The sequence below is a fragment of the Hevea brasiliensis genome, chromosome 14, assembly GCF_030052815.1.
Source record: "Hevea brasiliensis isolate MT/VB/25A 57/8 chromosome 14, ASM3005281v1, whole genome shotgun sequence".
Lineage (NCBI taxonomy): Eukaryota > Viridiplantae > Streptophyta > Magnoliopsida > Malpighiales > Euphorbiaceae > Hevea > Hevea brasiliensis.
The window spans coordinates 22,455,992-22,468,925 of record NC_079506.1 but is presented as its reverse complement, the minus strand read 5'-3'; the positions used below and the strand labels follow the sequence as shown (position 1 = coordinate 22,468,925).

At 29.9% G+C, this 12,934-nt stretch overlaps 1 protein-coding gene across 1 annotated transcript; it reads left to right on the top strand.

Moving 5' to 3' along the window:
- The first annotated feature begins 310 nt into the window (after positions 1-310).
- LOC110649218 (UPF0481 protein At3g47200-like) lies at positions 311-1,922 on the top strand. The gene is made up of 2 exons (XM_058134448.1): positions 311-874; positions 976-1,922. Exons 1-2 carry the CDS (start codon positions 311-313, stop codon positions 1,717-1,719), a joined length of 1,308 nt encoding a protein of 435 aa, XP_057990431.1. The 3' UTR covers positions 1,720-1,922.
- Positions 1,923-12,934: the final 11,012 nt, after the last annotated feature.

The following is a 12,934-nucleotide window of genomic DNA, read 5'->3' as shown; positions in this document are numbered from 1 at the left end:
AGGGAATTATTCTTTTCTTCATGGCTTGGCTAAACTTCTGTGACCCTTATATCCTTGTTCTCTCCATGATTCTTCTAATTGATTCTCAATTTCTGGTATCCTTAGGCCAAAAGATATGTATTATCCCTATGATGAAGATAAAATTTTCTCTCCTCTTAGAGAAGGGCAAAGAATAAGTAATCATGATTCATGAGTACTGCAAGAAAGGAATATTTCTCCAGTTATAACATCAGAATTATAGTTTTTCTCTTGAGCATCAGCAGGAACCCAATCACCGAAAAAGAAAAGGAAAAACTCTTGTGCATTAGTAATGGCAGAAAGGAAGCGAATTGCCGAAAATGTTGAACAAGAAATTAAGGCAATTATGGATGAGTCAGACAAGAAGGATAAGCAGCGGATGAAACGTTCAATATACCATATACCAGCTGCTGTCTCAACCCCAGACCTGAACAAGCAAGCCTATCGGCCTCAGGTAGTCTCTTTTGGCCCTTTCTCTACATTTGTTGAAATGCAGGAACACAAGGAAAGAGCTTCTGTTCATTTTCTAAGAAGATCAGGAAAACCTCTTTCGCTTTTTGTTGAATCATTAGCTGAAGTTGTTAATGATTTAAGAGATTCATATGGTATTAAGTATTACCAATCCATTGATAGTAGTTTGCTGAAAATGATGATTTTTGATGGGTGTTTCATGTTGGAAATATTACACTTTTATTCTGATATGCTCAATGACTATGGTCCTGATGATCCAATCTTTAGCAAACATGGGAAGCTATATATCATGCCATATATTAGGCGTGACATGTTAATGCTTGAAAATCAATTGCCAATGTTTGTCCTGGAAAAGCTACTTGCTATTGAAAGAGGCGCAGAAACGGTATAATATATTGAATCTCGTTTCACAGATTTATACTCTCTGATGCTTCAATTCATTTGATTGCGTTCATGCACTCCAAAAACTTGTGTAAATTTATGCAGAGTGCAGAGTACATCAACAAGCTCATTCTCAATTTTTTCTTTCCCAACACTTCCATCTTAGTTCGGGAAAAGTGTGCTCATGTCCTAGATGTGTACAGAAGAAGCCTGCTTCAGCAACAAGTATCGGAGAAAACCCATTACAGCATATCAGAAGATGTCCATAAAGATCATGACAACGTTTTTATCAGGTCTGCAACAAAGCTCAATCAAGCTGGAATCCAATTCCAGAAAAGCAAAACCAGAAGCTTGGACGACATCTCATTCCAAAGTGGAGTCCTTAAGCTTCCAGTGATTGTGGTAGATGAAACCACTGAGTCGATATTTCTGAATTTGATCGCCTATGAGAGGTTGCATGTTCTTGCGGGTACTGAAGTGACATCTTATTTCATCTTCATGAGAAGTATCATTAAAGACAAGCAGGATGTAGTCCTTCTGCATTCCAAGGGAATCATCCAAAATGGTCTAGAAGGTGACCAAGAAGTGGCTAAATTGCTCAATTCTCTTACTAAGATTTTCGACTCTCTTACTAAGAACATTAGATTAGACCCAGAAAGCAAGCTATATGCAGTGCAGAAGAATATGATCAATGCCTGCTGTGAGAAGAGTTGGAATCAATGGCCTGCTAAAACATTTCAGTACAATTTCAGGATTAATCCCTGGCCGATTCTGTCTCTTGTTACTGCAATCATCCTTTTCATTTGTACTAATATATATCTTCACTATCATAACAATGAATCTCCATGACCCTTTCTTCTTGTTCATCCTCTACCAATTCTCTCAAGCTCTCCCCAAAACCATTAGCTTCAACCCACCATTGATTCCTATTGATTCACATTGTTCCAACCATTTGTAAATGAATATGTTTAAGAACTTGTATTTTAATACATATAAGTTGTTTATGAAATGAATTATTGTGAATAATTTCAAAAATCTGTACTTTGTTTAGACAATTAGAGAAAGACAACCCTCAACAGGCAATATAGCTATCTAAATGCAAAGAGAAATCTCATTAATTTTAAAATACACCCTTTGTGCCCACCCATTCTAATCTCCTACACATGATATCTCATTCAAAAATATAAACATTTAATCATAAAGATAAATTAAGTGGTAATTGTTTGATAATATTACTTTAGTTGATAATGATGAGAATTTCTTTTTCTTTCTTAATTAAAATTTAACTTCACTAAGAATATTTTAAAATTACTTAAAACTATTGTAAAAAAAAAATTAATAATCTTAATAGGCGTAAACTAGTGTGAGAAAATCTCTTACTATATATGAACAAAAATTGAGTGATAATCAAATGTTTAGTCTCTAATTTATTATTAAAATTTTAATTTTTTATGATCATTTGAAAAATATTAATAATTTTTAAATACAAAGAATAAATGTAGAGGATTCACCTTTACGGTTGTCAAAATTTAATTTAATTGATTTTTTTCTTATTCTAATATTTGAAAACAAAATAAGTAAATAAATCTTTTTTTCAGCCAGTTTGGAAAGTGAAACCCGTTTGCAAACTAAAAATTTGTAAAAATTAAATTCAACTATTTTTTTAATTAATTTTTCAAGTTTGAAAAGATAATAAGTGAAATAATTCATCTTTTTAAACTTGGAAAAAGAATTCATTTTAAAGAAATAGAAATCAGACCAAAAGTTGTATGATTGTGAGAAAATTAAATTGAATTCTTTTATTATATATGATTTATTTCAAATGAAGCTAAAATTTACAAAATTTTAATTTAATTAATTTCTTTTCTTGTAAATTCCACGTTTAGAAACATAATAAATGAATTTAAAATTCATTTTAAGATAATATAAATTAGGCTAAAAGTTATGTAATTGAGTGAGAATTCAATCTACTTCTTATATATATATTAATTTTTAAACACAAATAATAAGTGTAAAGAATGCACCTTTAGAGCCGTAAAAATTCAATTTAGTTGATTTTTTTTATAATTATGATGTTTGAAAATATAATAAGTAAAATAATTCATTTCTTTTCGACTAGTTTCGAAATTGAAACTTGATCCATTAGGATGAGAGTGAAGGAGAGATAAATAAAGGTAAGAAATGGAAGGTAACTCTTTTACCTCTGTTTGGAAAATGTGAGTTAACAGAGAGTAAAGATAAATAAAGCTTTACCCTCCCTTGTCCCTTAAATCTTTTTTTTTTCTTCCACCCCAATTTGGAGTGTAAGGAGAGGTAAGGAGGGAGATATGAGAGTTATGAATATTTCTATTTATACACCCCTTAAATTTAACTCCGCCTAAGTAGTTTGTGCTTAGCCGGTCCCAAGCCCGGATAAAGGAGGAGGGTTGCGGTAGGTGACAACCAGCGTAAAAATTTCGTCACACCCTATGATATGGATTCAAATGATATAAACGTTGGGGCGTCCTCTACTAACGACGCGCTACATCGGAGCCCGGGTGTAGTGATAAATATGCAAGGGTGTAGGGCGTTCACCGAAAGCGACGCGCCATGCGTGGTGTTAAGTGAGCAAGGGTTCCCACATCATGGACGGGTGTGGGTAAAGAAGTTAGTCCATATGACAGATAATAGAACAAATAGTGGAACAGAACACAAGATAGACATAGAAAATAATAGAAGATATCATAGAAGGAGACCAATTAGGAAGGAGCAGGATAGGAGGAGGATCAGGGTTGGTACTTGGAATGTTGGATCACTTACAGGAAAATTAATGGAGCTTGTGGATACCTTGGAAAGGAGAAGGGTGAATATTGCTTGCATTCAGGAGACTAAATGGGTAGGAGAGAAAAGTAAGGAAGTGGGTAATTCAGGTATAAATTGTGGTTTACCTGAAAGGAGAGAAACAAGAACGGAGTGGGTATAATCATAGACAGACATTGAAAGACGCAGAGTAAATCGTGAAAAGAGTAGGAGATAGAATTATACTAGTAAAGCTAGTACTAGACGGAGAAACAATAAATATAGTTAGTGCTTATGCCCCACAAATAGGACTAGACAGTGAGAGTAAACAAAGGTTTTGGGAAGATATGGATGATTTAATGCAAAGCATACCGAATGAAGAGAATGTTTTCATTGGTGGAGATTTGAATGGACATGTAGGAAGTGATAGGCAAGGTTATGAGAATGTTCATGGAGGTTTTGGTTTTGGCAAATAAATGAGGAGGGAAAAAGCATCCTAGATTTTGCTATGGCATACGACCTAATACTAGCAAATACCTACTTTATAAAAAGAGAGTCACATTTAGTGACTTTCAAAAGTGGGCAACATAGAAGCCAAATCGACTTCCTCTTAACCAGGAAGACAAATAGAGCTCTATGCAAGGATTGCAAGGTCATTCCAGGAGAGGCTTTAACAAGTCAACATAGGTTGGTGGTCTTGAATGTCAAGTTTAGGAACAATTCAAGTAAGGTCAGAAGAAATAGTGTAGCTCGAACAAAGTGGTGGGAGTTCAAAGGAGTAAAGCAAGTGAAGTTCAAAAATGAGCTTCTTGAGTCCGAAGTATGGAAGCTAGATATGGAGGCCAATGATATGTGGATACAGATGGCATCAAAGATTAGAGAAGTAGCTAGAAAAGTACTTGGGGAGTCTAAAGGACATGGACCACCCTCAAAAGAGAGATGGTGGTGGAATGAGGAAGTACAAAAGGCAGTGAAGAGAAAAAGGGAATGGTATAAGAAATTACCTAAATGTGATAATAATGAGGCATATGAACAGTACAAGATAGCAAAGAAAGAGGCAAAAAAGGCAGTTAGCCAAGCAAGAGCACAGGCCTTTGAAAAGTTATATGAGAAACTTGGAACTAAAGAAGGGGAGAAAGATATTTATAGATTAGCAAGGAGTAGAGAAAGGAAATGTCAAGATCTCAATCAAATTAGGTGCATTAAGGATAAAGAAGGAAAAGTGTTGGTGAAAGATGAGGACATTAAAGAAAGATGGAGAAATTATTTTAATGATCTCTTTAATAATAGCCAAAATGGAAATAGCGTGAATATAGATTATAGAACAATAGAAAAGAATGTAAATTATACTAGAAGGATTAGATCTTTAGAAGTAAAGGAAGCACTTAAGAGAATGAAAGTAGGTAAAGCCTGTGGACCCGATGAAATACCAATTGAAGTGTGGAAGTATTTGGGAGATATGGGAGTGGCATGGTTAACTAAATTATTTAATAAGATTCTAAACTCAAAGAAAATGCCTGATGAATGGAGGAAGAGTATTTTAGTACCTATTTTTAAAAATAAGGGAGACATACAGAGTTGCTCAAACTATAGGGGAATTAAACTCATGAGCCATACTATGAAGTTGTGGGAAAGAGTTGTGGAGCATCGACTACGTCATGATACTTCTATCTCTCTCAATCAATTTGGCTTCATGCCCGGTCGTTCAACTATGGAAGCGATCTTTCTCATTAGAAGCTTGATGGAGAAATATAGAGATGGGAAGAAAGATCTACACATGGTTTTTATTGATTTGGAGAAGGCTTATGATAGTGTTCCAAGAGAGGTCTTATGGAATGCGTTAGAACAAAAGAGGGTATCTATTAGGTACATACAAGTATTGAAAGATATGTATGAAGGAGCAACTACTATTGTGCGCACAGGGGAGGGGACACAAGAGATTTTCCGATCTCAATTGGATTACACCAAGGATCACCATAAGCCCTTACCTTTTACATTAGTTTTAGATGAACTGACTAAACATATACAAGAGAGTATTCCTTGGTGCATGATGTTTATGGATGATATTGTTCCGATAGATGAGACACGAGAAGGAGTCAATAGGAAGCTAGAACTTTGGAGAAGTACTCTAGAGTCAAAGGGTTTTAAGTTAAGTAGAACGAAGACAGAATACATGCATTGCAAGTTCAGTGAAGGCCAAACTGGTGATAGGGAAGGAGTTAGTTTGAATGGAGTGGCACTGTCCCAAAGTAATCACTTTAAATATCTAGGCTCAGTCCTTCAAGTAGATGGGGGATGTGAGGAGGATGTTAGTCATAGGATTAAAGCCGGATGGTTGAAGTGGAGACGTGCCACGGGAGTTTTATGTGATCGTAAGATTCCCAATAAATTAAAAGGAAAATTTTACCGTACAGCCATACGACCGGCTATGCTATATGGTAGTGAGTGTTGGGCACTGAAAGAGTCGTATGCATCTAAGATAAGAGTTGCAGAGATGAGAATATTAAGGTGGATGAGTGGTCATACTAGACTAGATAAAGTCCGTAATGAAAGTATTAGAGAAAAGGTAGGAGTGGTGCCAATTGAAGATAAGTTGAGAGAAGGGAGATTGAGGTGGTTTGGTCATGTGAAGCGTAGACATACGGAGGCTCCAGTTAGACAAGTAGAACACATTAGGCTAGAGGATAGAAAGAAAAAAAGGGGTAGACCTAAATTGACTTGGAGGAGAGTAGTACAGCATGACTTAGAAGCATTACACATTTCTGAGGATTTAACCCAAAATCGTTCAGAGTGGAAAAAGCGAATCCATATAGCCGACCCCAAATTTTTGGGATAAAGGCTTAGTTGAGTTGAGTTGAGTTGAGTATACACCCCTTAAATTTACCCCTCATTCACCTTTTTTCAAACATAAATAATATACATTACATTTTCTTACCTTTCCATTAATTCACCCCTTCCCAAATATAAAATTTTTTTTATTATAACCCTCCTTACCCTTCTACTTCCTTACATTTTCTTACATTTTCATTACTTACCGTTCCCTCGCTCCATCCAAACAAACCCTACAGCACTTCCCTTAGACTCACTGCTTCCCCCAAATCAGCCTGGATACAACCATCCCAATGACCACTGTCAGCAGCCACAAATGTACCCCTGTTATCACGCAAGATGGCACCAAATCCTGTCTTCTGCATACTAGGAAAAAAGGTTGCATTCACATTGCACTTTAGTCTACTAGCACTAGGCCTTATCCACCTCGAAACAAAAATCAGCAGACAAGAGGGATGAATATGAACATTCCGACTTGCTCCCAATCACGAAGAACATCCAAAGCAAATGAGACAATCTAAGTAGGAGACCCAAATTTTTGCTGCCAAACCAAAAGATTTCTAGGTGACCAAATGCTCCATGCCACAACACTGAAACGGGCCATAGTAATTGAGTCGAGGGAATCTAGGAAATGCATGAACAAAACATTAAAATGCTCAACATCTTGGGGAATAAAGAACCTAGCACTACCCCAACAGCAAATGGCCTTAGGACAAAACAACAAAGCATGAACAAGATTTTCAAAGTGACCACACCCAAGGCACATCCCATTAACACTAACACCACACTTAGAACAAGCTATCAATAGTTGGAAGGATGTCAAGACAAGCTCTCCAAAGAAAAATTTTCACCTTCGAATCCAAAGCTTCTTCCAATTAGCATGAGACTGATTATTTCTAGAAGTCAAAAAATTATCAACCAAAAGACATGCTCAGACTTCACAGAGTAACAGCCTCTTCTCTCATAATGCCAAATTAATTGATCCTCAACGTTTCAGGCAGATAACGAAACTCAAAATGCTGTCAGCCACATGGTCAACCACCCGAATCCTTCTTGTTAGAAATATTTTCTCATGAAAACTAGTGGATACCATGATTTCCCATGAAAGAATTCAATCTTTTTAAACGTGAAAAAAGAATGCATTTTAAAAAAAATAGAAATCAGATCAAAAATCTCATAATTGTATGGGAATTGAATTACATTTTTTTATTGCATATGATTTATTTTAAATGAAGTCAAAATTTACAAAAAAATTAATTTAATTAATTTCTTTTTTTTTTCAATTTTATATTAGGAAACATAATAAATGAATTTAAAAAATAATTCATTTTTAAAATAAATATAAATTAGGCTAAAAGTTATGTAATTGTCTAATAATTCAATTTCCTTCTTTTCTTTTATATATATATATATATATATATATATATATATATATATAACATAATGACAGATAAAAAGCTAGTTTTACTCAAATTTAAAAAAATAAAATAAAATAATAATAATAATAATAATAATAATAATAACAACCAAAACTTAAAATCTACTAATATTCTTTAACAGAAAAAAAAACTAAAAAAATAAAATAAAAAACAGATAACAAAAAACAGAGTCTGCTAAGCCAAATCCGAAACGGTTCAATTCAATCAGCTTCAAAGCTTTCCCAATAAAAAAAGATAACAACACAGAATCGGCAGGCACTTAGAAAACAAGGGAGAAAACTCTGAATAATTAATCCAGCTTTAATTTTTATATACAGAGAAATTACAGAAGAAGAGAGAAATTTGAAGAAGAAAGAAATCAGGAAATGCTTCCCTTGCCAGGACGATCAGCTACTTTGAGAGTCTTGTCAATTAGCTGTCTCGCTTTCCTGCTTCGGATCTCAACCTTCACACTGGAGCTCTTGTCCATTTTTATGTATGGTTTCTTCGACTTCTTCAGTGCTCTCACCTTCGATTTTATTGACTGCACCAGATTCTCCAGCTGGTTTGCCATCTGGGTTTCTATCTCAAGAAGAAGAAACAACCCCACAAGGAAATAGAATTGGATTTGGGTTTTCTCTATGAATCTTGCATTTCCCTTTCTTTTCTTTGTACTGCTCTGCTTTTGTTACCTTCTCGAGTGGTTTCGCAGATCCTGACTCCGGAGTTTTTATTCACATGAAGGTCAAATTTGGATTCGGTTTCTCTCTTTATTACGATTTTGCCATTTTGCCGTCGGCTGTCTCTTTTGACTTGTTTGGGTTGAGATCCGGTGTGTTGTAGGTGTACCTGTTTCTTGGATATTCACAATAAAAAAAAATTCCCATAATATAAAAATATTTAATTTATTTTTATAAAAAGTCAAATTTATATTAAATATAAATTCTGATATCAGTCATATATATGAAATATTCTAAGTGGGAAATTAACATTTTATATAATTTATTTTTCTTTTATATGTTCAATATAAAATAGATATTTAATTATTTTATATGATTATATTAGAATGAAATTATTTTTTTTTTAATAAGAATGAAATTAAAAATTAAAAACATGCAAAATGCGCTCCCCATGGATCATGGAATACACAATCACATGATTTTGGAGTTATGATACATAATCTACTAAATTAATTAGTTTTATATAATTAAGTGAGAAAATTTAGTTCTTTGTTGTGACTTGTGAATTGTGATATAGCACCAGCTCACCATCAACAAAAACATTGACCAGAAATTTGTAGGGAAATTATTATTAGGCCTTTTTAATTTGTTAAGATTAATTATTTAGTTCTTATTTTTTAAAATTAAATTAAAATGATCTTTGGGTATTTTATAAAATTAAATTAAGATTGTAACGCCCTACTTTAACAAGTCCCACCTCATGGACTTACGAAAAATATACGAGATACATATATATAGGCTCAATTATTAAATAACTTGGATTAACTATTTTAGGCCAATTGATTCAGGGTATGAAAGATATTTGAGTCAGTTGAGCCTGGATTGTTCCTTTTAAATCACTACTTATATTATTCATCCCTATAATTTTTATTATATATATTATTTAGGCCTTTGATAAAGCTAAAATAAGTTCATTAATATTTTGTTTTGCAAAAATCTAATAGTTGAAATTAAAAATTTTGATTTTTTTAAAAAACTAAATATGTTTTATTTGAGTTTTTAAAGAATATAGATTAAATAATTAATTTAATAAATTATAAGAACTTAATAATAATTTATCTAAAATTTTATCTTGAACTAATTTACTATGAATTAAAATTTATAAATAAAATTTATATATTTATATCATAAATTTATAATAACATTTAAGTTGTCATTTAAAAGATAAGTATTATTCTTTTGCACCCATCCTGATTAATTATATTTTGAAAGTAATTTAATATTATTAAATTAAAATTTCTTTACTGAATTAAGATATAATTTTTTTTTTATTCTTTCTTTTGTTTGAAAAAACAAAAAGCAAAGGAACACCAAAGCATTTAAAGAATTTGACTTTGACTTTAAATTATTGGTGCATCCTTTTAGCTTAATAACTAAGTATTTGTTTCAGCAAATCTTTCAATTAAATTTATAAGTCAGATTCAAAAAATATATATATATATATATATTATTAATAGTAACAAGACAAATTTTTCGTTGTCATTTAGTGCAATATTCAATGGTGATCAGTTAGAAAGGAATTTAATTGAATATTAAATGATGATGTCATTGCATAATAATTGATTGCCAAAAGATATGTAATTTAAAAAATATATATATGAAATTTTTTGTATAATAAAATATGTAATTTTTATTAATTCTTAATTATTTTAAATTAACTTGACATTTTATATGATAAAAATCAAAATTTTTAAATTAAAATTTAAAATTTAAATGAAATTTATTTAATTTTAAAAGTTATAATTAAATTATCTAACATTAAAAAATTTAAATAAAATGAAAAACCATTTATTTTATCAATATGCTTAATAAAATTTTATATTTAATTATTTTATATTTATATCTTAAATTATATCCAGATTATTTTAGGCTTTTTTATATATAATTTTAGCTTTTTTTTTAAATAGATTTAAATTAAATTATTTTGAATTATGAATTAATTTAAATTATTTTGAATTATGAATTAATTTAAATTATTTTAAATAAAAAAACTAATAATTTTTAAAAATTATTTTCATTAATTTAATTTTTAAATCATTTAAATTAATCGAATTAATTAAAATAAATTAATTTTAGGTCGAATCATACATACTATTAGATTAACTTTCAATTTCATTAATCATTTACATTGAACAAGTGTATCAAAATAAAAATTATCACACCTATTTTTAATTAATTAAAATCTTATTAAAATTTAAACTTAAAACTCATGATTTTAAAAACAATTATAGTATTACTTCACGAAAACTCAATTGACATTACAATGGCTTACTGAATTTGAGAGTCAAAATATTGATTTGTTGATTCACATTGAAGCATAACTAATTAATAAGAAATTACATTGCAATTTCTTTTTTTTTTTTTTTTATAAAGAAAGCATTGAAGGTATTAACAATTATTTTCTTAATCTTTGTGAAAAATCTTAAAAAATATTTTAAATGACACGAAGAATATTCATAACTAATGGTATAAAAACCAGTTTAGATTGTATAATAAACTAGCATGCCATATACCTATGCATTGCGCATGTTTATACTATTAATAATTTATTTTTAATATGTAAAAATAATAATGTTAATAAAGATATTTTTATATATTTTAAATATTATTTTGATCATACAAATTTAGATATTGTGGAATGAGTTATAATAATAATCAAATTATGATTAAATATTAATAATTTTATTAGGTTGAATTGTAAATTATATTATATCGTTTGCATGTATATTTAAGAATTTCATATATGATGATTTTTTTTATATTGAATATTTTATATATCTATATTATAAATGTGTCATGAAATTTTATGTGCAAATATTATTTTCCTTTACAAAGTAATATATTTATAATTAATGTTTTCAAATGTTTAAAAATAATTATTGTTAATAAATTAAGAAAATGCACATGATCATTTGATTTTAATGTTATTCCCTTTATTTCTTGGTATTTTCTTTTGTTCTATAAATTAGTTTGATTAAATTAGTTTGATTAATCTCATATGAAAATAATCAAATACTTTGAAAATTTATTTGATAATTTAAAAGAGGAAAAAAATATTACAACCATAAATTTATAATTAAAATAATGAGAATTTACCTAAAATGCATTACAATCATTATCTACATTAAATTTTATAGAAAGAAATCAGCAACTCCAGTAACTATAAATTCAAGTAAAATTCATAAAATGAAAATAGCAAGGACCCATGATCCTCACTTTGCAAAAAAGTAAGGAAAGTAAGGAAAATTGAATAGGAGTGAGATAGAGATGTCCATTGACAACAGAGGAAAGAATCTCACCTTTTAGTAAACTATCCCTTATTGGCAAAGCAGATTTTGGAACCCTAGGAACCAATTCTCCTTTCCTCAGATCATGGGTTGCACCCAAGCCTTTTCTGTACTTATCTCATTTCCAATTTCAAATATACATTCACTCCTCAACAACTAAACAAAGCAAAATAAATTATAAATATGAATATATACTGAACTATAAAATGTAAAGTATACTCACTCTCGTGCATCAGGGGAAAGAGAGAAACTGAGAAAATTGCTTAAACAAGACCTTAATTTTTGAGTTTGAAAATCATGAAGTGAATCTAAAATTTCAAACTCATATGCAAATAATTAAATACTTTGGGAATTTAAAGGGAAGAAAAAAGGTTACAAACATTAATTATAAGCATTTTAATTAGTCTTATAAGAAAATACTTAAATATTTTGAGAGTTTAAAAGGAGAAGAAAAAACAGTAAAAACATTGAATTATAATAAAGTTAAAATGGAAATTGATAAGTAATTTGAGAAGCTTAAAGTAGTAAATAAATCAATTATAATTAAAATTCACTTATTTCTCTTAATTAAAAATTAAAAATTACTAAATATGAGTGATAAAATTGCTACTACGGGGATTGCAACATTTATATATTAAAAGCTGAAATGAAAATGGAAGAGTAATTTAAAGAGTTGTCAAGTAATAAAAAAATTAATTTTAATTAAAAATCACTTATTTTTATTAATTAAAAGTTGTTAAATAGGAGTGAAAAAAATCAATCTGGATAATCTCATAGTTATTATTTGACTTTAATATTTTTTAAGTTAAAAAACTACTATATTTTTTTTTAAATATTTTTAACGTGAAAATAATAAATAGAAAATAAATTTAAAAATAAAATGAAATTGACTCATATTAATTATTATACTAATTTTTTATTTATTTGATCTATTTTTTTTTTCTGCAAAAGATAATTAACAAGAGAGAGATGAGATCCTTCCTTTTCTTCCCACAGTTTAAGTTTCCTAAAG

What these genes read in the sequence shown, in the direction of transcription:
- LOC110649218 (XM_058134448.1), top strand. Translation starts at nt 311, where the DNA reads ATGGCAGAAAGGAAGCGAATTGCCGAAAATGTTGAACAAGAAATTAAG. An exon ending in TTGAAAGAGGCGCAGAAACG is followed by an intron (nt 875 to 975) that starts GTATAATATATT and finishes AAATTTATGCAG; the next exon opens with AGTGCAGAGTACATCAACAA.